The sequence below is a fragment of the Pteropus medius genome, unplaced genomic scaffold (genome assembly GCF_902729225.1).
Source record: "Pteropus medius unplaced genomic scaffold, Ma_sr-lr_union100, whole genome shotgun sequence".
NCBI classification, from domain to species: Eukaryota; Metazoa; Chordata; class Mammalia; order Chiroptera; family Pteropodidae; genus Pteropus; species Pteropus medius.
The window spans coordinates 14209923-14232897 of record NW_024349225.1 but is presented as its reverse complement, the minus strand read 5'-3'; the positions used below and the strand labels follow the sequence as shown (position 1 = coordinate 14232897).

The 22975-nt window shown below is 56.7% G+C and overlaps 2 protein-coding genes across 6 annotated transcripts in view; one reads left to right on the top strand and one right to left on the bottom strand.

Moving 5' to 3' along the window:
- The first annotated feature begins 1752 nt into the window (after window positions 1–1752).
- ATP1B1 (ATPase Na+/K+ transporting subunit beta 1) lies at window positions 1753–22688 on the top strand. The gene is made up of 6 exons (XM_039881513.1): window positions 1753–1972; window positions 6229–6357; window positions 16008–16163; window positions 17892–18076; window positions 20348–20428; window positions 21289–22688. Exons 1-6 carry the CDS (start codon window positions 1876–1878, stop codon window positions 21550–21552), a joined length of 912 nt encoding a protein of 303 aa, XP_039737447.1. The 5' UTR covers window positions 1753–1875; the 3' UTR covers window positions 21553–22688.
- NME7 (NME/NM23 family member 7) overlaps window positions 22505–22975 on the bottom strand; it is a 102311-nt gene continuing 101840 nt past the window's right edge. For 3 of the 5 annotated variants that reach the window (XM_039881507.1, XM_039881505.1, XM_039881510.1), the window contains one exon: window positions 22505–22788. In XM_039881507.1, the coding sequence (XP_039737441.1) occupies window positions 22760–22788 (29 nt within the window). In that variant the 3' untranslated portion in view covers window positions 22505–22759. The remainder of the gene's footprint in view (window positions 22789–22975) is intronic. The other 2 variants (XM_039881509.1, XM_039881506.1) reach the window with 1 other exon arrangement.

Below are 22975 nucleotides of genomic sequence, written 5' to 3'. Positions count from 1 at the left end.
CGTGAACACTGTGGGGGTGGGGGGGCAGAGGGGGTGGCTTCCTTCTCGATGCGCTGTTCTCAAGGTTGCCCTCGACAGAGCCCTGTATGTAGCAGCCCCTCTGGGGCTGGGTGGACAGGTGGCTGCTGCTTTCCTGATGTTCAGGTATTTTCAGGTGTTTGCCCAGGTCTTACAGGCGGGCCTTGGGAAGGATTAGTGGGAAGGAACTCATTCTATTCGGTTCGCACTTGCCCTTAGACCTCCAAGGTTGACCTTGGAGACAGAAAGGTGGCTGGGACAAGCATCCCTACCCCCGGTAATTCCCGGAGATGGGGCTGGGAACCCTCCTTTCCCAGGATGGGCCATGTTCTCCCCGGGGATGGGGCTTGTCTGCAGCGACTGCGGAGGTACCTCGTCTTTTTCTACTGTGTCACTGCCCTCAGGGGGTTAGCGAAGCTGCTCCGGGGCTCAGCGGAGCCGGAGGGAGCTGAGTGTGTCTGGCTTTTCAGCAGCAGGGGATGGGGGCCAGCAGGGGGACTGCATGGCCAGGACTGCCTCGAATGTCGTGCCATCTGAGCTGGGTCTCACGTCCCTTTCTGTCCGAGGGACTTTACAGCAGAACAAAGGGGGCACGAAAGCATGGCAGCGAGACTACCAGCCGCCGACCCGGTGCCGGGGGAGCCCTAGGTGGCCAGGTCACATTAGACCGTGTCCCCGGGGGTCTGGACTGGTGCGAGCCGCCTTGCAGTGTGACCGGGGTCCCAGGGAAGACGGGCTGGGGCGGGTCTGCAGCTTCCACCTTCCGGGCCGCGGGTCCGGGCCGCCGCCCCGGGTGGGTTTGGCAGCTGTCCCGCTCGAGGTGGTTCAGGCCGCCCACAAGGAGCGGTTGGGCAGGCGGGAGCCGGGGCTGCCGGCCGGGTGGGGGAGGGCCGGGCCGGAACTGCAACCGCAGCGGCGGGGACGGCCGAGGGGGCGGCAGGTGCAGGAGCGGAGGGGCGGGGCGGGGCTGGGCAGAGTCCCCGGCTCTCGGGCGTCCCGGAATGACCTTCCCCCGCCCCGCCGGGGCCGAGGGGGGTGCGCCTGCAGCGGAGGGCGGCCGGGAGCGCGCGGGTGAGGACGGGCGCAACGGCCGGGCCGGACCAGGACAGCCGGGCCGGGGTCCCGGGGCGTCTGCGGGGCGCCGGGCGACGCAAGGGCAGGGCACCCCACTGCGGAACCGGGCGGCCGGCGCCGGCGGGGAGCGAGGAGCAGGCTGCGCGCCGGCCCCGCGCCCCCCTCCGCGCCCCCGCCCGCCGCGCGGCTCCTTTGTGCGGGCCCCGCGCCCGCCCCCCGCGGCCAGTCCCGCCCCGCGCCGGCGATTGGCCCGGGGGGCGCGGGCGGGCAGGGCCCGGGCCGGCGCGCCGCGCTATATAGTGAAGGTGGAGCGCGCGCCCCGCGCCAGTCGCTACGCTCGCGCGCCGCGCCCGGAGTCCGCCCGTCCGTCCGTCCGTCCGTCCTTCTGCCTGTCTCCGCAGAGGTCGCAGGAGGCGGGGGCCGAGTCCGCGCCCCCAGCGGCGTGGGGAGTGACAGCCGCGGGTTCGCGGGGCCCCCGACTCCCGAAGGCCGGAGGAGCGCGTGGCGGACCAAAGAGAGCCCGCGAGCGGCCGCGTGCCCACCAATAGGTGCGGGGCTCGGAGCCGCCCCACCCGCGGTCCCGCCCCCCGCTCGCGTCGCCGTCGCCGCCCCCGCCCGCTCCGCTCCGCTCCGCTCCTGCTCCGCCGCGCGTCTGGCACTCGGGGCGCCGCAGCCGCAGCGGCGGGAGCAGCCTGCGCACAGCCGGGCCGGGCGCCGGGCGGCAGCCGGAGCGCAGCGAGCGCGCACGCCGCAGTCCCCACCCGCAGCCGCTGACCCGCCACCATGGCCCGCGGGAAAGCCAAGGAGGAGGGCAGCTGGAAGAAGTTCATCTGGAACTCGGAGAAGAAGGAGTTTTTGGGCAGGACCGGCGGCAGCTGGTGTAAGTACGGGGCCCGCGTCTCCCCCCAGCGCCTCGTGTCCCCGGCGGCGCGTCCCCGGCGCAGGCTCTGCGGGCCGGCTGGGCTCGTCCCCGTGCCGCGTGCGGGGTCCCCAGGCCCCGCGCGCGGTCGGGGCCGGAGCACGCCGGGCAGAGGTTCTGTGTATGGGCAGTCGTCTGTCCGAGCGTCGCCCGAGCCCTTCCCTGCTGGGGGTGGCCAGCCGCTGGGAGACTAGAGGTGTCTCTCCCGATGGTCATGTCCCAGGTCCGTAAAAAACAAAACAACAACAACAAAAACCGAGATTCGAGGCTCCCCAGGGTAATGGGAAATAATGCAGGCAAGGTTGCCTGTCACAGCACCTCCGAGTCTAAATATGTAGCTCACAGGCGCGGGGCGGGCGACGCCTCCCATGCACACTGCAGCATTTCACCGCGATGCCCGGAGTCCCCCGTGACCTCTCTGGTGTCACCGCAGCCCCGAAATGGCCCAGGAAGCTCCCTGTCAGGACTCCGTTTCTGAGGCATGGCCCCGAAACGGGGCAAAGGCTGGTGTATCCAATGTCTGCACAGAGATGCCGGATCAGTAGCTTGGGGTGATTATTATGAACGGTTCCTCTGAGAAATAAAGGGCACAAAGGCAGAAGCAGGTCATCCGATACGATTTCGAGCAGCCTGTTGCTTGGCTGATTGGACGTACCCCACCCCACCCCACCCCCGCCCCCCATTGAAAATTAGGCACCTTACTTGTTTTCCACATCCCTATACCCGGAGGGACACGCGTTTTTTTTTTTTTTTTTTAAAGGTCATTTGAAGGGCAGAGTTAGGCAACCTGTGAGTCGTGACTGCAGAGAGGGAGGGAGGGAGAGAGGGAGCCCTCCTGCATCACTGCCCCCTCCTCCTGCTCTAATACCACCACCATCATCATCATCATCGTGGACACCCCCTGCACCACCACTGCAGCCACTGAGGGAGCCTGGAGAGGGGCCGACGCGGGTTCCTGATTGGGAGGCTCCGTGGGCATCAGCAGAATGAGTCAGGGAAATAGTGCTTGGCTGACATTTTGAAATGGAAGCAGCCGGAATGTATGATTTTTGTTGAGAAAAATAAAATGCAGCTTGTGATGTGGGCCTCCCTCGATCGAAAAGTGAAGGGTTAATAATGCATCACCGTTCAAGGTTAGTCAAGGTGAAACCTCATTCCAAGGTATTACGGGGAAGCATAGGTGTCCCTGAGCCACGTGACGTGGAGGCCTCTAGGTGATGGCTTTGAGCTTCTGTTTTACGTTGAGTCGGATTTGGGGGAGACTGTCCTTCAGAGGGTTAGTGCCCGTGTCACAGTGGTTCCCTGTGTTTTCCTAACGAGGAAGGGAAAACCTGAAGAACATGGGTGTGTGTGGGTGACCGGCTCCCGCCAGGGCCATCTCCTAGCAACTGCTGGTAACTCGAGTGAGGCCTGGCGGGGGAGGGGGCTGCAGTGAGGAAGGGCCCCCTGCCCTGGTGGTCTGGCCCAGCCTCGCTCGGCCGGCCGGGGCTGCACTGACTCCAGGCATATTGTGAAATTTGCCCTCTAGTCTTTCCCCCCTCATAAAATATATTTCTTTCCTCATTCCAATTCCAGAATAATATTTGCTTTAGAGGTAAGGCAGTATAGGACGACTTGTTCTTTAAGCCGATGTGTAATGGGGCAGCACCTCCATGTGAGACAGAGAGAGAGAATGTGCGTGTGAGTATTTGTGTCGTGGTCCCACATCAAGCGTACGATTTATGAATGCAGACACCAGGACGGGTGTGCCCGTCTCATCGTCCATTTTCCGAGGGGCAGGGGCTGGGTTAAAAATCCGGTGTTTGTTTTGCGCTAATATGTCCGCTCCCTCCTGGCAATGTAAGAAAGGACAGAGCCTCTCAGCCGCTCGTGGGCAGAGAAGGTGGCAGCAGCTGCTGTCTCTGATGGAGAAAGTGCCACTTTCCAGCGCTGAGCCCAGCACGGGTGCCCTTGGGACTGGGGCCGGTTGCCCTTGGCTCAGTTTTGCTTATAGGTAGATAGATGTTCACCAAGATGGAAGCAGGAGCCTCGCCTGTCACCTGCTGGAGAAACCGCGGCATGCAAAGCACCTGTGCTTTCCACCTTTTAAGTTGACGCAGGCGCTGGCATGCAAAGTACCTGTGCTTTTTACCTGCTTTATGACATTAACAGGTGTTGGTAGGTTTTGTGTTTACCACTGGGCCCAAATGGCATTTTTTTTCCTTCTGTTTGTAACCCTTTTGAAGGGTACTGTTTTTGTTTTTTAATCTCATTGGAAAATCTCTATATTGTATTTTTTAAAAAGAAGAAAAACTGCTTCAGAAGAAAACGTCGAAAGCTTTACCGTCTGTGCCACCCTGGCCAGCTGTGCAATTTGCCCAGCTTCTCTTTCTGAGCAGCCCCTGGTGGCCGGCCCGCCGGTGAGCCCGTGGCACGGGCCCCGCCAGACCCACACGCTCCCCTTTAACCAAGCGACCTCACCTCAGCAACCGGGCACATTTCGCTAAGCGACATCTCAAAGCAAAAGCGGAGAGCTCCGCTCTTGCCTCAGGGTCCCGCAGAGTGGGCCGGCTGGCTCTTCTCGCGCGTGATGAGTGTGCTTGGCGAGCGGCTTGTTTTTCCGTCGCCGTCTTTGTGTTTTAAGTGGTGGCCTCCATTATGTGCCTTCTCGTGTGGTTAGCCTCAGGTAGCTGGAGCCCAGGGAGGGAGCACGGAAAAGCTCGGTTGTTGGCAGAGCCAAACGTGTAGCTGAGCTGAGCGCGCCAAGGCGAGGCGGGGGACGGTGACAGAGGTTACAGAAGTTCTCTCTCTGACCGTGTTACACCAGCTCTCGCACCTCGCAGAAGCATTCGCTGGAAAAATTTTCCAGCTCCGTTGACGTCACAGCCTTGCCATTTGCCTGCTGCTGCCTGGATACGGAACGCAGCGCTTAACCCTTGCGGGCCCGGGAGGCCGCGGGGCGTGGGCAGCCGTCGCTCGGGGTCCTACAGTCTTTTCATTTCTCCTTCGCTCGCGTCTCTGCCTTTCTCCTTGTTTTGTTTTTTTGTTTGTTTGTTTGTTTGTTTTTCCTGATAGAAGGGAAAAAAGGATTATCGTCAAGCATTTCTGATGTGGTTCTGTGTGTTTTGCTTGTTTTAACAACTCTAAAGCAGGATTTCCCTGAACTGTTTGTTTGCTGGCGGGAAGGCCCCAGGCTTTTGACCTTGGGGACCGGGCCAATTCCTGTCACCCCGCGCCCACTCCCCCGGCTTCCCTCCCGCCACCCACACAGCCCGTTCTTTTCAGTGGCACTGCTGTCCGGTGCCTTTTCCCCAAGGACCCCCGCGTCTCACGCCGGAGACCTGGGCGTCTTCAGGAGCGACCTCAGGCCCCTCTGTGCAGTCACGTTTCAGACTCGCTACGCGCACGGTTCACTTCTCCGCAGCGCGTTCCCGGCGCCGCCCGGCACAGCCTGTCCCCGTGCGGCTAATCAGAGAGAATCCTCGGAACGCGGTAGCCTCACTGCAGCCTCCGGCCGCTTGGTCGGGGTCTTCCCATTCTTTTCCTTTGCTTTTGCTGCGGTGGTCTCAGCCCCTCTGTCCCCGGGGAGAAAGAACATGCAGCTCACCGAGCCCGCCGTGATCCCGGGTCCGGTCAGAAGAGGCAGTGAAAACGTGCTTGCCGTTTTTTTTTTACTGGAGCAGTTTTTTTTTCTTTCTTTCCACTGTTTCTTGTTCGCGGCACCTGCAGGGAAAGCCTGCGCTTAGCCAGTAGCACGGATCCGAGGGAGGGTGACAGTGACCGGCGGCGGGAGAGCCGCCCTGGCTCTGCGGCACTCACCGCTCTGTCACTGCGTCCGTGTGTCTGGGGCGGCAGCACGGCACAGCAGGGCTGCAGGGCCGAGACGGCGAGGGACGAGCGGGCGAGGAAAGCACAGGGCCCTGGGGGAGCCCCCGCCGCCCCGCGCCGCCGCGTCACCCCGCAAACACGGCCCAGCCCGGGTCGGTCTTCGTGAGCGTTTCGATTCAGAGGAGGAAAGTGTTTCCTATAGGGAATCTTGGTTCTCTCCGAGCGTCTCTCCCACGGGCTGCCCGGCCCCGTCTCCAGCCCTCGGTCTGGAGTGAGGGTCGGTCACTCTTGATCGGGTTGGAAAGGGCGGCGGGAAGCCCGGGCGGAAGTCTGTTCTCTGGGACGATCAGACCGTGTTCTGAGCACGTGACTGCATCACAGCCTTTTGTTCCCCTCTGTTCTCCTCGTAGTTAAGATCCTTCTGTTCTACGTGATATTCTACGGCTGCCTGGCCGGCATCTTCATCGGCACCATCCAGGTGATGCTGCTCACCATCAGCGAGTTCAAGCCCACCTATCAGGACCGGGTGGCCCCACCAGGTAAAATGACCGTGCTGAGTCCACTTCTTCTAGAAGTGAAATGAGTGTCACTGTTTCGACGGAGACGGTTCTTCTGGAAGTTTTCTGTAAGGTGTCGTAACCCAGGCCTGTAAGGGGAGCGAGGACCCTCTCCTGTCACCGGGCCTCCCAGCCCGACCTCGGCTCGGCCCTGAGGATGGAGCGCCCTGGTCCCCCACCCAGCCGGCCCCTCATCAGCCACGTGACTGACGCCCAGGGGTCGGGTGGCGGGATCACCCCAGGCCCTTTCCGCTCTCGTGCTCACTTTTCACTTTCTCGAGGGGACTGTGACTCAGAGATCCTCAGAAACACCACTGTGGCTCCCGCTTTTAAAGGTTGACTGACGTTTAGGGGCGACGACGGGCTCTGAGATGGCCAGCTACGGCCAGGACTTCCGGGGGCCATTCGCCCACCTGCTCCTGACTTGCAGTCGACCTGCAGCAAAGGAGCGCGCTGTAGGGTCCACTTCCCAGCGTTCCTGCCGCTTCGTTCAGCGAGAGCCTGCCTTCTGGCCTCCTGGACCCGCTCGGCTGCCGAACAGCTTAAGCTCTGAAGGTTATAGAAAATGCAGAACGCCACACGAGTGCCCTGCTGTGATTTGGGTGCTGTCAGCCGGGTGACCTGCAGCCGCGCTTGTCCACACTGGTCGCTAAGCCCCAGGGAGGCGCGCTGCCGTACACCCGACTCTGGCAGAAGTCACAGACGTGACTTCTGTCTGGCTCTTAGAAGTCATTGTCGGGAGGACCTAGCGGGGGAGGAAGTGGTGTGTAACTTCTGGGCTCTCTCCTTATAAATGACCTCGAGGTTGCCTGGGGGGCGGGGGAGGGTCGGCAGTGATGTCCCTGTCCACGTCCCCTGGGCAGCGGTTTAGGAACCGCTGTATTTGGGTGACCATCTCAAGGCCGTCTTCGTGGCACCGAGCAGCTTCGATCACGTGCGGCTGCCTGTCACAGGCTTGTCACGTCCACGTCCTCCTTGGGTGTGGGACTCGGGAGAAACCTTCAGACGTGGAGGTGGCAGACGCTGTCTTTTAGCCCTAAGTCAAATAGTCCCCTGCTGGAAGAAAAACCTTAAATCTTGGGGATTTTGCAAGTGGGGAAAGAAAACATGTAAGTATACGAGATGACTTAGACCTGCTTATTAACCCACAGTGCCCAGCACCGGTCTCCCCAGGAGAGCTGGGGACCGGTGGAGCAGGGGTTCTGGTGTGTGCACACACTTGGGATCTTAATCGTGTCGCACGCTGGCTTTTGTGCCAATACAGCACGCTGTGTCTCTTTGTGTCCTGTTAGAATTTTTATGTTAGCATCAGTAGTCCTAATTGAAATCTGTATAGACTTTTTCTTTTTCTTTTTCTTTTTTTTTTTTGCCACGTAAAAGCTATTCTGTAGTCATGATGCTATTTTATAGTAATTCTCATCGTCGAAGCCACAGGCGACCACGAAGGCCAGCATTTTCTTTGATTTCCCAGGTTTAAAACATGGCCCCTGACTCCATAAACTGTGGGGAGTCGGCCTTTAATTAAGATGAAAAGGCTCCTTTGTGCTCTTTGCAGAATTTCGCCACACCTGTTAAGCAGGGCCTCGCCGATGACCTTGCCTGGGGAATCTGGTGGCCGAGATGAGATGCTCGGTCCTCCCAGCTCCCTCCCCCGCCGCCTCCTCGCCCCTTCCTGAAACACACGTTCTCGGTCCCTATATTTAGTGTCCTCGCAGCAGTTGGACGGACCTGACAGACGGTGGCTTGTCCAAAGGAATGCTGCTGGCTCATCCTGGAAATATGCATCCCCGTCTTTGGTCTGAGTCACAGGGAACGGCTTCCGCGGTCCTCCAGCCTCCCCGTCCTGTCACCTGGCTCCCGCGCCACCTCTCTGTCTCTCCTTCCCCTCCTTCCCTTACTTTGCCAGGAGAATCTAGGCCAAGCCCCCCTTCACTGTCACCTTTCCAAGGAACATGACGTTCCTTTGCAAACGATAGTGGCCTTGGAGCAGGGAGGCCAGGTCGGCCCGGCACTTGCCAACGGCGGTGCTGCCGCGGACCGTCCCCGAGTGCTCGGCGGGACCCTGAGCGGGTCCCCCTCTTGGCCTCTCTCAGAGAAACTCCTGAGAACGTGCATCGTTGTCGCTGCCAGCGACTCCCTCAGCGCAGACTGGAAGAAAACCCTGGCAGTGCCCGGCTTCAGCTCAGGCCTCTCTTGTGATGAGGTTCAGCCAGGAAAGTTGTCTGTTTGAGTGACGAGAACCCAGTGAGTGTTAAGGACTTGGCACATACTTAACATTTAAAGACTCGCCGACGTTGTTAGCTGAATCTGAAGCACGAGGACCTGTGTTTTGACGGCCCTTCCTGGGGGCCATCTTATCATTAGACCTCTTGTCAACGCAGGGGCGAGTGTGGCCCCGTGAGGCAGTCACGTGGCACGTTTGGGGCTGCCCGTCTCTAATGGTGGATAAGCTGATGGGCCAAACGTGAGAGTCTCAGAGGAAGGGCTGAATTACAAAATGAAAGTGCAATTTAGGGAAGAAAGCGGATCCGTGTGCCGTTTCTCGGTGGCCACTCGCGCACATGACACCCTTTACACAGTCGGGCAGCTGGGGGACGCTGGAGCAGGACCTGCCCACTCAGGCCGGAGGCACAGGGCGCAGGCCGCAGCCACGATGAGTGTGTCGAGACGGGAAACTGCCCTCGTCTAGGTCAGAGAGGGCGCTTGCCGGCCGTTCGCGCTGCCTGACCACAGTCCCAAAGCAGCGTGGCACGCCTGAGCCACGGCACACGACTTCGCAGTAGAGACTGGAAGGAGGCGGGGACTCTGCTGCTGGACACAGTGTCCCCGCTCCCTCCCACGCACCACGTGGCCGCAGTGGGCCTCAGTTCTCTTGTCTCAAATGGGGGTAGGACCCTGCGAGCATTGGACAGGCTGAACACACGTCAAGTGAACAGTGCTTTAATGGCACCGGGGCGGCCGTGCACGGCCCCTGCGCCTGCTGAGGCCGCCGTATCCTGGGTGCTGAATTCAGTGTCCCCGGGCTGTGGGCCGGGATGACACAGTGAGGGGCTCTGCACGTTTACATTTTCCTGAAGCTGATTGAGTCTTAGCTTTCTATGCAAGGTGTTTGGGAGATAATGGATTAAGAAATACATTTTTAAAAAAAGAATTAAGGAAGTTTTAAAGATACCATGTGCTCTGTAATTTCCCCCTGTAAAGTCCCTCTGTCTGTGGTTTGGACCCCGCCAGGCCTCTCTCCTGGGTCGGGCAGACCCTCGTGGCAGAGTCGGCCGCGTCCCCCTCCCCGGTGGCTGCGGGGGGGTCTGGAGCAGACTCCCCTGCACATCCAGCTCGGGCTCACCCGGCCCTGTCCGTGACCTGACCCCTCGCCACCGGCCCAGTGGTGTCTAAAGGAAAAGTCGCCCTTCCGTTCACGCGGAAGGTCACTGGGTGTCGGTCGCGGGTCCAGGGGGGTCCTGGGCGGCACGCTTCCTGCCAAGCAGGTAGCGTGTTTACTCTGCTCCCTCCTCCTGAGATCATGGGCGGCTTCTGTTTGGCTTTAGGTGCAGATGTCACAGAGCCGGGAGAATTCATGAACATGGGTCGTATTCTGGGGACTAGAATCAAGGCGGGGACCAGGGGGCTGCAGCCAGCGGACCCTGGGCGCGTCCCACCGTCTCGATCCCGTCTCGGTCGGTGTCGTCAGAGCAAAATGTCTTCAGATCCATTAGGGTCCAAGGCGTCTTAATTCACATCTCAGCGTAAGTGAAATTCTTGAGACGTCATCGCTGCAGTTTCAGAATTGCCTGGTTTTTGTCTGTCACACTCATGGGACTTTCTTCCCCTTAAATTCCAGAGGGAGCGTTCGGCTTCCTTCTCCTCCACAGTTTGGTCCCCAGAGTGCCAAGCAAGTGCTTTTCCGCCATTTCCGATTAGAAACGGTTTGTAATCTGTGCGCTGACGTGATAAATTCACGACGCCTCTCCCGTCCCCTGTCCTCTGCTCGCACCCAGGTCCACCCTGCACCCCCTCCCAGAGTTGTGGGCAGTGGCTGAGTGGGCACAGGGCAGCTAGAGTTTCCAGAAGCTGCTGCCCAGACTCAGTTTGGCAAAGGGCCAGGTCGACAAAGCCCGGTTCTTGTTCCTCGGTGTCCCCAGTTCTCAGTGGCTTCCATTTCTTCATTTCTGAGGATAAGGATATAACTAATAAGTCAGCTCAGGTGCACAGGAAGCATAATGATTAACTTAAAAATGTCAGAGCCACAGAAAAACAGGTCCTATTCTGTGCACCCCTTTTAGATGCGTAAGCAGAAGAGAGAGCTCTGATAAGTAGGCCCAGGTGACGCAGCCCACGGGGAGGATGCTGAATCTGTGGAGCCTCACCGAGGGCTCCAGTGCCACCCACCCCGGGCCTCCGCCTCCAGAGCTCAGAGGCGACGGGCCTGGCACTCGTTTGGTGGCTCAGTGCTCTCGTCCCAGTAATCTCCTGACCCGATGGCTCATCTGATGCAGACAAGAAGAGAGAGAAGTTGGGGTGACCGAGGGGAACAGGGAGGTATTACACAGTGGCTTCCAACCAGGGAAGTGCGTGTGCACGTGAACAGACACTATCAAGTCTCTGGTGTGACGCGGAGCCTTATTTCAGAGTATCGGTCACCTAGCACACGTCACGTTTTGTATCTAGGCAAGTCGGACGTACTGTATGTGCTTGTCCTTCACTTACGCCTTGAACAGAAAAGCACAGTCGACGTAACATGCTAGGGTTCGCCTCTAGGGTCACAGCTGCCCCTCGTAAAGCGGTTTTTTTTTTGCTGGGAACAAGCGGAGGTTTGCCCCACGAGCGCCACGCGCTTTGTAAGACAGAGCCTCTGAACGAAGTGATCCCCTCCCTGCTCACCTGACGACGAGTCTCCGTACGGTGACCCGGCCTCCCACCGGAGTGGATGGCACTTAGCTTCGCGGGAGGAGCACAGCTGACCCTCAGACGACACGGGGGTTAAGGGCACGGACGCCCGTGCAGTCAAAAATCCACGTATAACTTCTGACTCCCCCGAAACTTTGCTAGCTGGTGACTGGAAGTCTTAGAACGTGCACAGCTGATTAAACATGCATTTTCTGTGTTCTAGGTGCTAGAGACTGAATTCTTATTCTAAAGGGAGCTAGAGAAAACGTTGAGTCATTTATAAAGCGATTAGTGCATACGTTTTATGTATTCATGACATACCTTTTTGTTAATTTTTAAAAATATCTCTAGGCTATGCAGTTCATCTGCGAGTTTTTTCAAATGGTTGCAAATCTCTGAAAAAATATTCCAGTATCTTGAAACAAATGCACACGTCGGTATCGTTCACGGGTCAGCTGTGTTTGGTCTCGTGGTCTGCCAGGTGTGTGCAATGGCAGGTGCACGCGTCCGAGCTTGGGGATCCGTTTGAGAGGCTGTTAACAAGGTGAAAATGGCTGTGTTCTAGTTTAAACTCTCACGTAGAGTGAGTAGATTTAGGTTTATTATAAACCTAACTGGAAACGAAATACTTCTTTCTTAATGACAACTAATACTTCTTAATGACAATTAATACTTCTTAATGACAATTAATACTTCTTAATGACAATTAATACTTCTTAACGACAATTAATTAATACTTCTCTTTTCCGCTTCCTTTACCTTCATCTCTTTACCTGCCGGTCCCCCTCCTGCTGCGAACACCAAAGGCCAAAGATGGAGTTTTCCCGTTTCTCAAGAGATGGGGCCAAGGAAAGGCCAGTGTGAGGACCGAGGTCCCCAGATGTCATGTGAAGCTGAGACAGGCATTAAAAACCAAATGTTAAAATTTTCATATCCAAATCGTTTCAGTCCTTTTAGGGCACTTCATTAAATAATAATCGATATGTAATTTAAGGCACATGGTCACGTCAGAGCGAAGCCGTGCAGAACTCAGCATGGTTAATGTCGGCTGAGGTTCGGGAGACTCAGGCGAAGGTTAGACCTGGTCCTGGGAACGTCATTTGAAACCGCAGGCCAGTGACTGGTGTTCTGCTGTCTTTGGGCCCTGGGAGCTACCGGTGCAGACAGAGCTTGTCCTCGCCCACAGTTACAGCTGTCACCGGGAGGAGTGGGCAGATGCCCCGGCCGCTAGGTGGGGCGTCTGTAGCCCCTGGAGAGCCCCCCCGAGGAGGGGTCGCCCGCTCTAAGCCCGTCCCTCTGCTTCCTCTTCCTCCCACTGGTCTGATGATGGCAAGTCAGTGACTTAAAGCGTTCAGAGAGCAGGTCGAGAGTCCTTCATCTGCCTCTTGGAAGTGTGTGATTGCTTTAAAGAAATTATTTTCGAGACGAGGAATTCGTTTTCTGATGGTTTGGGGATCGCATCAGAGAATTCTCCTAATGAAGATCGTCCCGACCAGAACAGGCCAGGGAGTGACCTGCGCTGGCCTCTGGGAAGAGGAACTGAGGCAGAGGCCGTGGGTGCAGGGTGCCAAAGAGGCAGAGGCCGCCCTGGCCGCGGCGTGCTGCGTGGGCGAGGGCTTGGGCCCAGGGGCTGATGGTGTGAGCGACACCCGGACCGCTTATGCTGCTTTTCTGGAAACTTCCAGACAGAAGTTGGCTCCCCTGGAAGGCTGCTCACTACGGCTGCGTCAGCTACACGCACTGAGACCCCTCAGACCCGGGGGAGCCTTAGCCTGGCGGGGCTTCGGGGCCGGGCTCTGGCGCCTGGCCCGCCTCCGTACCACGGCTGTGTCCGCGGAGGGCCGGGCAGGTCACAGGACCCCAGGACCCAGTGCCTGGACGTCCACTTGCCCCCTGCAGCCTCGGCCTCAGTCTCTGATGCTTCTCGGTGCAGAGCAGTCGTGATGTGGGGAGCATCTTCGGCTGCAGCTTCCCACGTGGCCCTGTGGGGGCCCGACGGCCGAGCCCGTGGACTCGCGTGGATGTGGGTCAGTTCCCGTTTCCCTTTGCCCTGTCTGGGGAGACATGTGCGTCTTTTCTGGGCCCCTGGGCCCCTCGTGCACGTGCGGACGGCAGCCCCTGCTCTCCGCATAGCTGGCCTCGGGCGGCGCGAGTGCTTCGCTCCGGCCGCCCCTTCGGGCTTCCGAGCGCCCCGAGCCCCCGGGCCTTTGTTAGTGCGGATCCCGGCCTGGCCCGGGGCCGGCAGGCGTGTCACCTGCCCTCTCTCGTCGGGGGAGGGCAGAGCGGTACCTACGGCACTTTGTTCACACGCCCGGGAGATGGAGCCTTGCGCAGCCGCTGGGAGAGGGCAGGAGCAGCCCCAGAGCCAGAGGCAAGCTGCCGGCCGAGAGCTGACACCGGCCTGTGTGACACTCGCCGTGCAGTTCAGGTCCCACCACGTTTACTCCCGACGGGACCCCCGGTCCACTCCTCTTCCTGACGTGCAGGGTGGGCCTCTCCCGGCCTCACAGCTGGCTCGTCGACATTTCGTCAGCAGCTTGGTTTTTGCCGAGTCAGCCGCACTGCTGTCCCTCTGGTCAGCCAACTGGCTCTTCCGCCCTGGTCTCTGACAGCTGCTGTCATCCCTTCACCCTTCCATCTGCCCTCCCCTCTCCCGCCTCCTCCATCCCACGCTTGAGGACACAGCTGAACCCTGTGCGCACAGGTGTCCTCCACCTGCCTGCCCCAGCGCCCCGCCTCCCCAGCCCCGCCTCCCCACCCCGCACCAAGTGCCTGAGAGCAGGTGTTCGCAGGCCTCCTGCCCCCCGGGCGCGAAGGCACGTGCCTCTGAGTTCCCTGGTGCCCGTGCCCTGGCCCTCCCAGGGAACCCTCCTGTGACTGTCCTTCGGGGCTCCGTTCGCTCCCGACTCCCGCACTATCCAGAACGCCCCATCCTGCCGAGTTCTGTTGCGTTTCCCCCTGGTCCAGGCAGGTCGCCTTGACTTACATGTGTTCTTACAACTCGAACTGGTCACGACCGTGCAGTGGGGCTCCCCAGCCCGGCGGGGCGTGGCCTCACCTGGCTTGACATCCCAGTGGGAGCGGCTACTCGCCTGGCTGGCTTCGCTTTATTTCTGCAGGTAGCTCGCGTTTTTATTACGGTGCCTCTCTGAGCGATAAGTGATCACGGTGCAGTTTTGCTAACTTAATATAGAAAAAGATTGTTCAGGGTGTATTTAAATTCCTTTAGTCATAAAGTGAGTAACCTATGGTTTAGGAACATTTAAAAAAATGTTTGTAGTAACCTTTGTTTATTTTTGACCAAATATGTTTTTACGAGCAAATACCACTGGCTTCCCCTCAGACTTCTCTCCGTCACGGCCGATGGCCGTTCTCCCCGAGTTCCTCAGGTCCTGCGTCGTCCTCGCTGAGATGAGGCCCGGTGCCCCCTCCTCTGGTCCCGGGCAGCCCCGCAGCCTGGCTCCAGGCCCCCGCGATCCTTGTCTCTATCCTGCCCGTTCTTCTCAGGAACGGCAAGCGTGGAGGGGCCCGCCCCGCCCCCCGAGCTGGGCACCTCATCCCTTTGCCACTTTCGAAGCTCGAAGCCACCCTCAGTCCCTAGAAAAAGTACCAGCCGCTGAGCCCGGCCCCATGATGCCTGTTCTCGAGCCTCAGAAATGGGGCTGCTGAATGGTCCCTCGTCTCCCGCTGCCATCACGTCGCCGTCTTCATACCTCCACGGGTCCCTGGAGGGCCGTGACGCGAGCCACCGTCTGTGCCCGGCACGGAGAGGGCCGGTCTGGGAGTGGGGGTTAGAACAGGGTTGCCGGATGAGCAAAGGCTGTCCAGTTAAATCTGAACTTCAGATAAACCACGAATAATTTTTTCTACCCGTGTGTTCCCATACCTGTCCCATGGGACACACCTGTATAACAAATATGTGTGGTTTGTCTGAGATTCAGACTTGCTGGGCATCTTCTGTTTTATCTGGCAGTCCTGGACATCTTGTGCCGGCCCCTCCGCCCGCTGCCGCTGGACAGGGCCGTGCACTGTTGTTTACAGCTGCCAGGCAGTCTCATGGTTAAAGAGAGGAGACTCGGGGTACACGACCTTTGACTTTTACCCCGGCTGGCGCCGGACTTGCTCAGAATAACCATTTACTTTAGGAATGGGAAGTGGGTACCTGCACACGCCCCCCGAATCCTCCAGGTTAGGTCACGTGGTCCATCTGCGGCTAGCAGACCCCGCGCAGAGCTCCGCTGGGTGGTGCTGAGCCTTGCGGGGTCCGGAGCGGCACGCAGCCGTCCACAGAAAGAGCTTAGCAGTTGGGGAAGGGACGCCCCGTGCACGTGGCGAGCTAGCAGGGAGTGCGTTTTCTGAATGTGAGCACGAGGGTGTACCGGGAGGATGGCGGGCTTCGGGTCACAGCAGAGCCGGGTTGGAATTCTGGTCCCACCGCCCCCGCTGTGACCTTGGGCTGGGCACCCAGCCTTTCTGTGCAAGAAGTGTTTCATTCACAAAGCGGAGATGACGCCTTGTCGTGAAATGTTGCTGGGAAAATTAAATGGTCTGTGACGTTAAGACATAGTCACGGGCACTTGGTCTAAATGCCAGGGAACGGATTCTGGAAGAGGGGCAGGCTGCACCCACTCCGCCCGGCCCGGTGCGGTCGGCAGAGTCCGTGCTGTACGTGGGGGGCCGGCCTTGGGGTCGTCTCGCTGCTTCCTTCCCGCTCACGGTTCTGTTTTTCCGCCTCCCCTCCTGCCCAGGGTTGACGCAGATTCCCCAGATCCAGAAGACTGAAATCTCCTTCCGTCCTCAGGATTCCAAGACCTACCAAGCGTACGTGACGAACATAGTTAGGTTCCTGGAGAAGTACAAAGACGCCGCCCAGAGGGACGACATGATCTTTGAAGACTGCGGCAGTGAGTAGACGCGTCTCGGACGTCTGTGGTCGGTTCTTGTTTCTCGTTATTTAGTCATTGAACGACAGTCCTGAAGTGGTTGAAAGATCAGACTCTGGCCATGTCGAGAGGCCGCTTTTTGTTTTTTTAAAGCAAGAAGGCTTCTTACAGTTCAGCCTCGGATGCGATGGGAGAAACGATGTCATCTCCAGCGTTGCTGCGATCTGCATTTGAAAGGTGTCTTGCTTTAAAACAAAACTAAAAAACAAAAAAGCGAGACACATCAGCTTTTTCTTACCGAGACTCAGCCCACGACTCTGGTCTGGTTTCCTTACACCCAGTGCTTTCGAGAAGCACAGTCGCTGCGGCTTCCGCCTCTCTGCCCGCCGGCTCCCCCACAGAAGAGCGCCCAGGGCCTGCTCAGCAGGACGCCCCGTGACGGGGGGCTCTGTAGCCGCACAGCTGGGGACAGAGGAGGGCTGAGGGTCAGGGTGTGTGTTACAGACCTTGGTCTGGCGTGGGCAATGAAACAGGTCTCAGGCAGCCGAGCTTTTGGATAAGGAAATGACTGACAAATGGTGGAGAATGTTTCGTTAAGCCAGTGACGTGAGTATAGCACACCGTCCTCCTCGCTACCTGGAGTGTGACTTTCTGGGCCGCGTTGTCCTACCCGCCGGAACCAGATCGGTCTCTGAGTTGCTAGGTGGTAGCAGCCCTCTGACTTGATTCTAGCATTTACCAATCTTCGATCTTGGTACGGCAGACGATTTGTTTAGTCCTAATGGGGGGTGAATTGCCATTTTAAGTCATTTTGAAGAGATTTACTAATTTAAAAGGTTCATATTCACTAAGTTTCTCGCGTTAGAATTTAAAGGAGGTTTTCATCTTTGCCGTGATGAAAAGGCCTGCGTGATACAGAGTTAGAGGGAATCACTTCATAGGGGACGGACTGAATCGAGGCCCTTTGTCATTTGAAGGGAAAATAGTTAATTTGTGAACTTAAAAAATACATACGAATTGTGATATTTGCATCAGTTTGCTGCAGGAGGCTTTGTATTAACTTTGGATTCCATATTTTATTCTTTCCCTGGGTCGGTAATGAAGGTCAGTCAGAAATGTTCCAGTACAGTTTCTCAGCTGAACAAATGCTTTTAAGAACTCCCAGCTCTGAAAGGCAAGAACTCAAATCCATAAGAACTAAACAAACAAAACCACTCGAATGGTGGTTGGAAAGGAAAGAACCCAATTCCCAATTTTTCCCCTCGTTACTGTTCAACCTGCCAGGTGGGGGCATAGCTCCAGGACAATCTGACCCCAAAACTGCCAGTTCCGAAAATTAGTGACAGTCCTTCGAATTCGTGTTCTAATTACGGCGTCCCTGCTACCGAGCGGGCGTCGGCCTGTGCAAACGATGCTTCTCGCGAAGGGCGATCCAGTTTCCTCTGAGTCTCCTACACAGCGGAGTTGTCATTATTTAAGGAAGAGAAGTATCGCCAGAGACCGCAGGCCACGTGCTCATTACCAAGGGCCACGAAGCTTTGGGGTGGGCTTGCGTGCCAGTGATCGCTTTGGGGAAAACGCCTTTTTAACGTCAGCAGGGAGACGGGAGCTGGTTTAACCGCGGGGAATCCTCGCTGTCTCGAGACGACGCGCTAAGCGCAGAACAGCATGGCCTCAGACCGGGTCGTGGTGACAGGGGAGAAAGCGCCTTCCCTCAGTGCAGTGTAAACACGGTGTTTGCATTTCTAGGTGTGCCCAGCGAATACAAAGAACGAGGACCCTACGACAGTGACCCGGGCGAGCGGAAGGTCTGCAGGTTCAAGCTCGAGTGGCTGGGAAACTGCTCTGGGATAAACGATGACTCCTACGGCTACAAGGACGGCAAACCGTGCGTCATCATAAAGCTCAACCGAGTTCTGGGCTTCAAACCGAAGGCAAGTGGTTCTGTCACGCGTAGACTTTAGATGAGCCATCGGCACTGTGGGACGAGAGTACGAGGGAGCTGTCACGTTTCGCGTTGACACCTCTGAAGCCCAGTCAGTAGAGTAAAACTGAAACCTTCCGTACCCACCGCGACATTCCCATAGCTCGTCACTCTCGTTTTCTGAACTTAGAGAAATGGAGTGGCCAGGCCAGATCCCGGGGTCAGCCTGTGACCCTGCGCTCAGTGCTACTCAGTGTCCAGAGTAGTTTTCACAATGTCAACTCTCTAAAAGTAAAAATAGGAAAAGATATTTTTAAGCTTTATAGCTACCCGCGTGTCCGCATGCTCTGGTTTTGGTGTTCTCGGAGCCAGAGTGCTTTTAAAAAATTATCTGCTAATCTGATGAAACAGATTTTTTTTTTTCTGAATGAAGATTTCACTGCAAAATTAGAAGGCGGATACCATGCCAGGCTGACCCCTGATGACCCCGCCGCCGGCTTTCGGCCTTACTTGTGGCTCACGCGTGCTAAGATACTAGCAATTCTTTACGAGAAAGGGAGATTCATTGGCGGTGTCTTTCATGAAACGAGTTATTTCATTTTTCTCCTTGCGATCGTGAGCAGACACTGCTGTCCTTTGCCCTGAAGCGTGGATTCTTCCAGCCGTGTGGGCATTGCTATTGTGAGTGTACGTAGTGTTCGTTCCGATAGGGATTGACTGCAGTGTACGGATCTATAGGAACAGAACTCACTTCCGGAATCTGGCTCGCTTGTAACCCATGAATAATATTTTCAAAAGAAAATCTGAGTACAGGTGAAACATCTAACTTAAGGGTGCGTCGGAAATGCCTCGCCCGCCAGCAGAGGCACGGATGCATGAGCAGGCGGTTGGACGGCTGCCGGTCGACAGGTCTCCTGCAGCAGCGGGCGTGCCTCCAAGCAGAATGCTAGTCACCTTTCCACTTCGGCTGGTCTGTGACGGAAGGAAAGGGACAACTGCCGTGTCACACTTAGAGCTGATATGCACGTTGCCGGGAACTCTCGGCCTCACCGGTGTGCTCGGGCCCCTCACTTCCGTCCTTCCGCCCTGGGAAGGCTGAGTGGCGCCGGCAGCCCGGACGCAGGTTCTAGTCTTCTGTGATTTGTGTCTCTCCCCACCTCTGTGGAGACACTGTCGGGTGATGAGTTTGGCTACTCTCCCTTCCGTCCTTCTTCCCTTTGATTCGGCCCCCACTTGCTTACCCCTTGCTGCTTCCTAACTCATCGCCCCACCCCAGGTCCCCAACGATTTCGTCGTTGGGATTATTTTTGTCAGATTCCAGTTACCCCACCGTCTTACTTAATGTGCCTGTTTCCTCATCCCCCGAGGACAGATTCCGCCAACTTCTTTATCGATACGCATTTCTCCTCGTATTTTAAAGATACGTTGATTGCTGGCAGAAAGTTCTGAGAGAGTCCAATCTAGATAACCATTTTCTGACATTCCAGACCAGAGAGTCGTCCCGGAACGATTAGTTCCTCAGCGACAGAGAACTGTCCATCGTGTGACTTGGGAGGCTCGCTCGGTGTAACACCTCGTGCCAGGCTCAGGCCGTGCGGCAGTGAGACGTGGCCATCCCCACGTGCTCACGCTGTCCGCCGTCCTCCTTCTGAGGCAGGTCCGAGCCAGCGATGTGGGCAGCAGTTTTCAGAGTGTACTCTGGGTCCCTTCAAGGGACTGACCCCTTTGTCTAATGCCACCTTTATCTGTTGGCATACTGGACTTGCCTTACGGAGCTGGAAAAGCTCCTTAACTGGCAGTCACCGCGCTGGAGACTGAGTGTAAGGAGAGCCCCCGTGAGAAGGCTGCGGGACCCACTCCCAGCGCGGGAGGCGAGCCCAGCTTTGTGAGGGCAGAAACAGCCACCACCTTTTCCGTCTTTTATAACCGTAGCGAACGAGGCGTTGTTTCTGGCGTGGCCCTTAACTTTGCGGGGTCCTCGAGGAACGCTTACGACGGTTCCCAACTTTCTCACGACGTTACATTCAGTACTGGGCTGCATCACAGCTTGATTGTCGCGGTCACAAAACTCGGCCACTTACTTTGATTTCAACAGAATCACAGCGTGACCTTGCCCAGGACTGGGCGGGCAGGGAGTGTTTCATTCTGCTGTCCGCAGCTGATTGTGTCTTTCCGTTAACTTGCGACCAGCGTGTACTTGTTTGGGTTACCAACTGGTTTTATTTTTCGGAAATTTAAAGCGATTTATGAAACTTATTAACCAACGTCGCTCTGTTTTTAGCCTCCCAAGAACGAATCCTCGGAGACCTCCGCGGTGCTGAAGTATAACCCCTACGTCCTGCCCGTTCAGTGCACCGGCAAGGTGGGGAGCCGCGGGGCGGAGCGAGAGGTGGGAGGCGGGATGTGAATGTGGGAAGCAGGGAAAACTGCCGCCAGCAATGAGTCAGCTGAGTTGTAGCTCTGCTGGGTAAAGGAAGGATGAAGATGTAACCAAAAAAACGCAGTTTTTGAGCTGGGACGAGAGACCGAACCCCCGAAGTGCACTGCTGGCGCCCTGCTTTGCGGAACTGAGGGAGCGCTCGCTCGCCCACGCAGGCGCTTCTCTGGCCCAGAGCGTGCGAGAGAAATTTGAGGGCAAAGTTGTTTTTTTAACTGACAGTCTTTCAGTATTTTTCAAAGATAAACCAAAAACAAAATTGATGTGAAATTAAGGGTAACAAGAACTCCACACTCCCGTTAGCTCTAGAAACAGGTGCCTGGGGGACTGTGAGAGGGAGGGCAGAGAAAGGGAGGGGGCCCGGCCGCAAACAGGGGCCCGGGGGGCTGTTAGGAAGGAAGGGGACCTAACACCAGACAGTCCCTCGTGCTGCCGCCAGAGAGAAAAGGGCCTCAGGTAAATCAAGGCTAATGGTTACGCTTTGGGGATCGTGTCACTGGAAGCAGCACCCGAGGCGCCACCGCAGCGTCCCTCTCTGGGCCGGCCGTTTCTAGGAGGCAGGGTGGCTTGGGGACAAGCTCGCCTGACCTTCGTGTCTAGGGCCATTCCGCACAGACAGGGACCGCGTCCCCCAGTGCTGGAGGTGCACCCCCCCTGCGAGGCGGGCTGGAGCGGCCGTCCCTCCGCACGCAGCTCGGACGGCGCTGTGGGACCGAGTCCCCGCGTGCGGGGACAGGCGGGGTCGGGATGCGGCCCTTAACCTCTCGCCCATGCTCCGTTCGTAGCGTGACGAGGACAAGGAGAAGATCGGGAACGTGGAGTACTTCGGCCTGGGCGGCCACGCCGGCTTCCCGCTGCAGTACTACCCCTACTACGGGAAGCTGCTGCAGCCCAAGTACCTGCAGCCGCTGCTGGCCGTGCAGTTCACCAACCTCACCATGGACACCGAGGTCCGCATCGAGTGCAAGGCCTTCGGGGAGAACATCGGGTACAGCGAGAAGGACCGCTTCCAGGGCCGCTTCGACGTGAAGATCGAGGTGAAGAGCTGATCGCAAGCACAGATCTTTCCCACTAGCCATTTAAGAAGTTAAAGATACAAAAACCTACTAGTCTTGAACAAACTGTCATACGTATGGGACCTACACTTAATCTATATGCTTTACACTAGCTTTCCGCATTTCATAGGTTAGAATGTAAATTTAAAGTGTAGCAATAGCCAACAAAATATTTATTCTACTGTAAATGACAAAAGAAGAATACAAATTGAGCCTCGGGACGTGCCCATTTCTACTGTAAATGATGATTCCATAACCGACGTAGTGAGCAGTGTTTCTGGCCCCTAGGTATCGCCGCCTGTGTATCTTACTTAGTGTACAGTACTATAGGTGCACTCTGGTCATTTTTCAAGCCATGTTTTATCATATGTTTTCTACTTTCCGTGAGCAAGGTTTGTTGTCCAAGGTGTAAATAGGCAACGGGAATCGAACCGGCATGGTACTTTTTGGGGGGAGGGTGGCTCTTTCAGAGATAATGACCCATTCATGAGTATTTTTAACACACTCCATAGTCTCTTCCTGTGGTGTTAGGTCTTTTTTTTTTTTTTTTTGTTTTTTCCCCTGGGGCTGGGAGGGTGGGCTGTCATGGGGGAACTGCCCTTTAAATTTTAAGTGACACTACAGAGAAACACAAAAGTGAGCGGTCGTGCTGTGCTTTGTATGGAATGCTGTCTTGACACCTCTTACCTTGTCCTCCAGTGTGTTCTGAAGCTGTAGGTGACCTGGGTCGCCCGTCACTTTGGCCAGTGATCAGGCGAGTTGATTTGCTTTGTACCTTTTCTTTTCTCTTTTTTCCTTTCTTGGAGGCATCACATGCTGGTGCTGTGTCTTCATGGATGTTTTAACCATTTTCATGGTGGAAGAATTTTATATTTATGCAGTTGTACAATTTTATTTTTTTCTGCAAGAAAAAAGTGTAATGTATGAAATAAACCAAAGTCACTTGTTTGAAAAATAAATCTTTATTTTGGACTTTATAAAAAGCAATGCGGTACCCCACAGACCGGTGGTAAGTGTGTCTGCAGTGCGAAGTCCCTGCTCTAACGTGTAACGGCTGCCAGGAGCACAGCGCTCTTGCTGGTCTTGTATTCAGTCAGGTTAAAACAATGGACAATAAAAGAATGAACACATCCCTCACGTGCATGATTCGCTCTTGTCTAAACGCCCCGGTCTGTGACTGCTTTCCTTTCGCTGCTGCTAATTATCCAAGATCTTGAAGAAATACTGAACCTGAAAGACAAAACATGATTTCGTTACACGTCATACGGCCGTTCGGCCTTTCCCACCTGCCAGAGGCCAAGAGCTGGCTCGGGACCCCCGGCTCTCCAAAGGGACACGTAGGAAAGGCGGGCGGAGACGGTGATGTTTCGAAGTTCAGGACTATCTTACAGTGCTACCTTGCGTAGTTTATAACATG

Bases quoted from the DNA above. Each gene is read 5' to 3' on its own strand.
- ATP1B1 (XM_039881513.1), top strand. From the start codon at position 1,876: ATGGCCCGCGGGAAAGCCAAGGAGGAGGGCAGCTGGAAGAAGTTCATC. The intron at 6,358-16,007 runs GTAAAATGACCG...CCTCCTGCCCAG, and splicing joins GGACCGGGTGGCCCCACCAG to GGTTGACGCAGATTCCCCAG. The intron at 18,077-20,347 runs GCAAGTGGTTCT...CTCTGTTTTTAG, and splicing joins TTCTGGGCTTCAAACCGAAG to CCTCCCAAGAACGAATCCTC.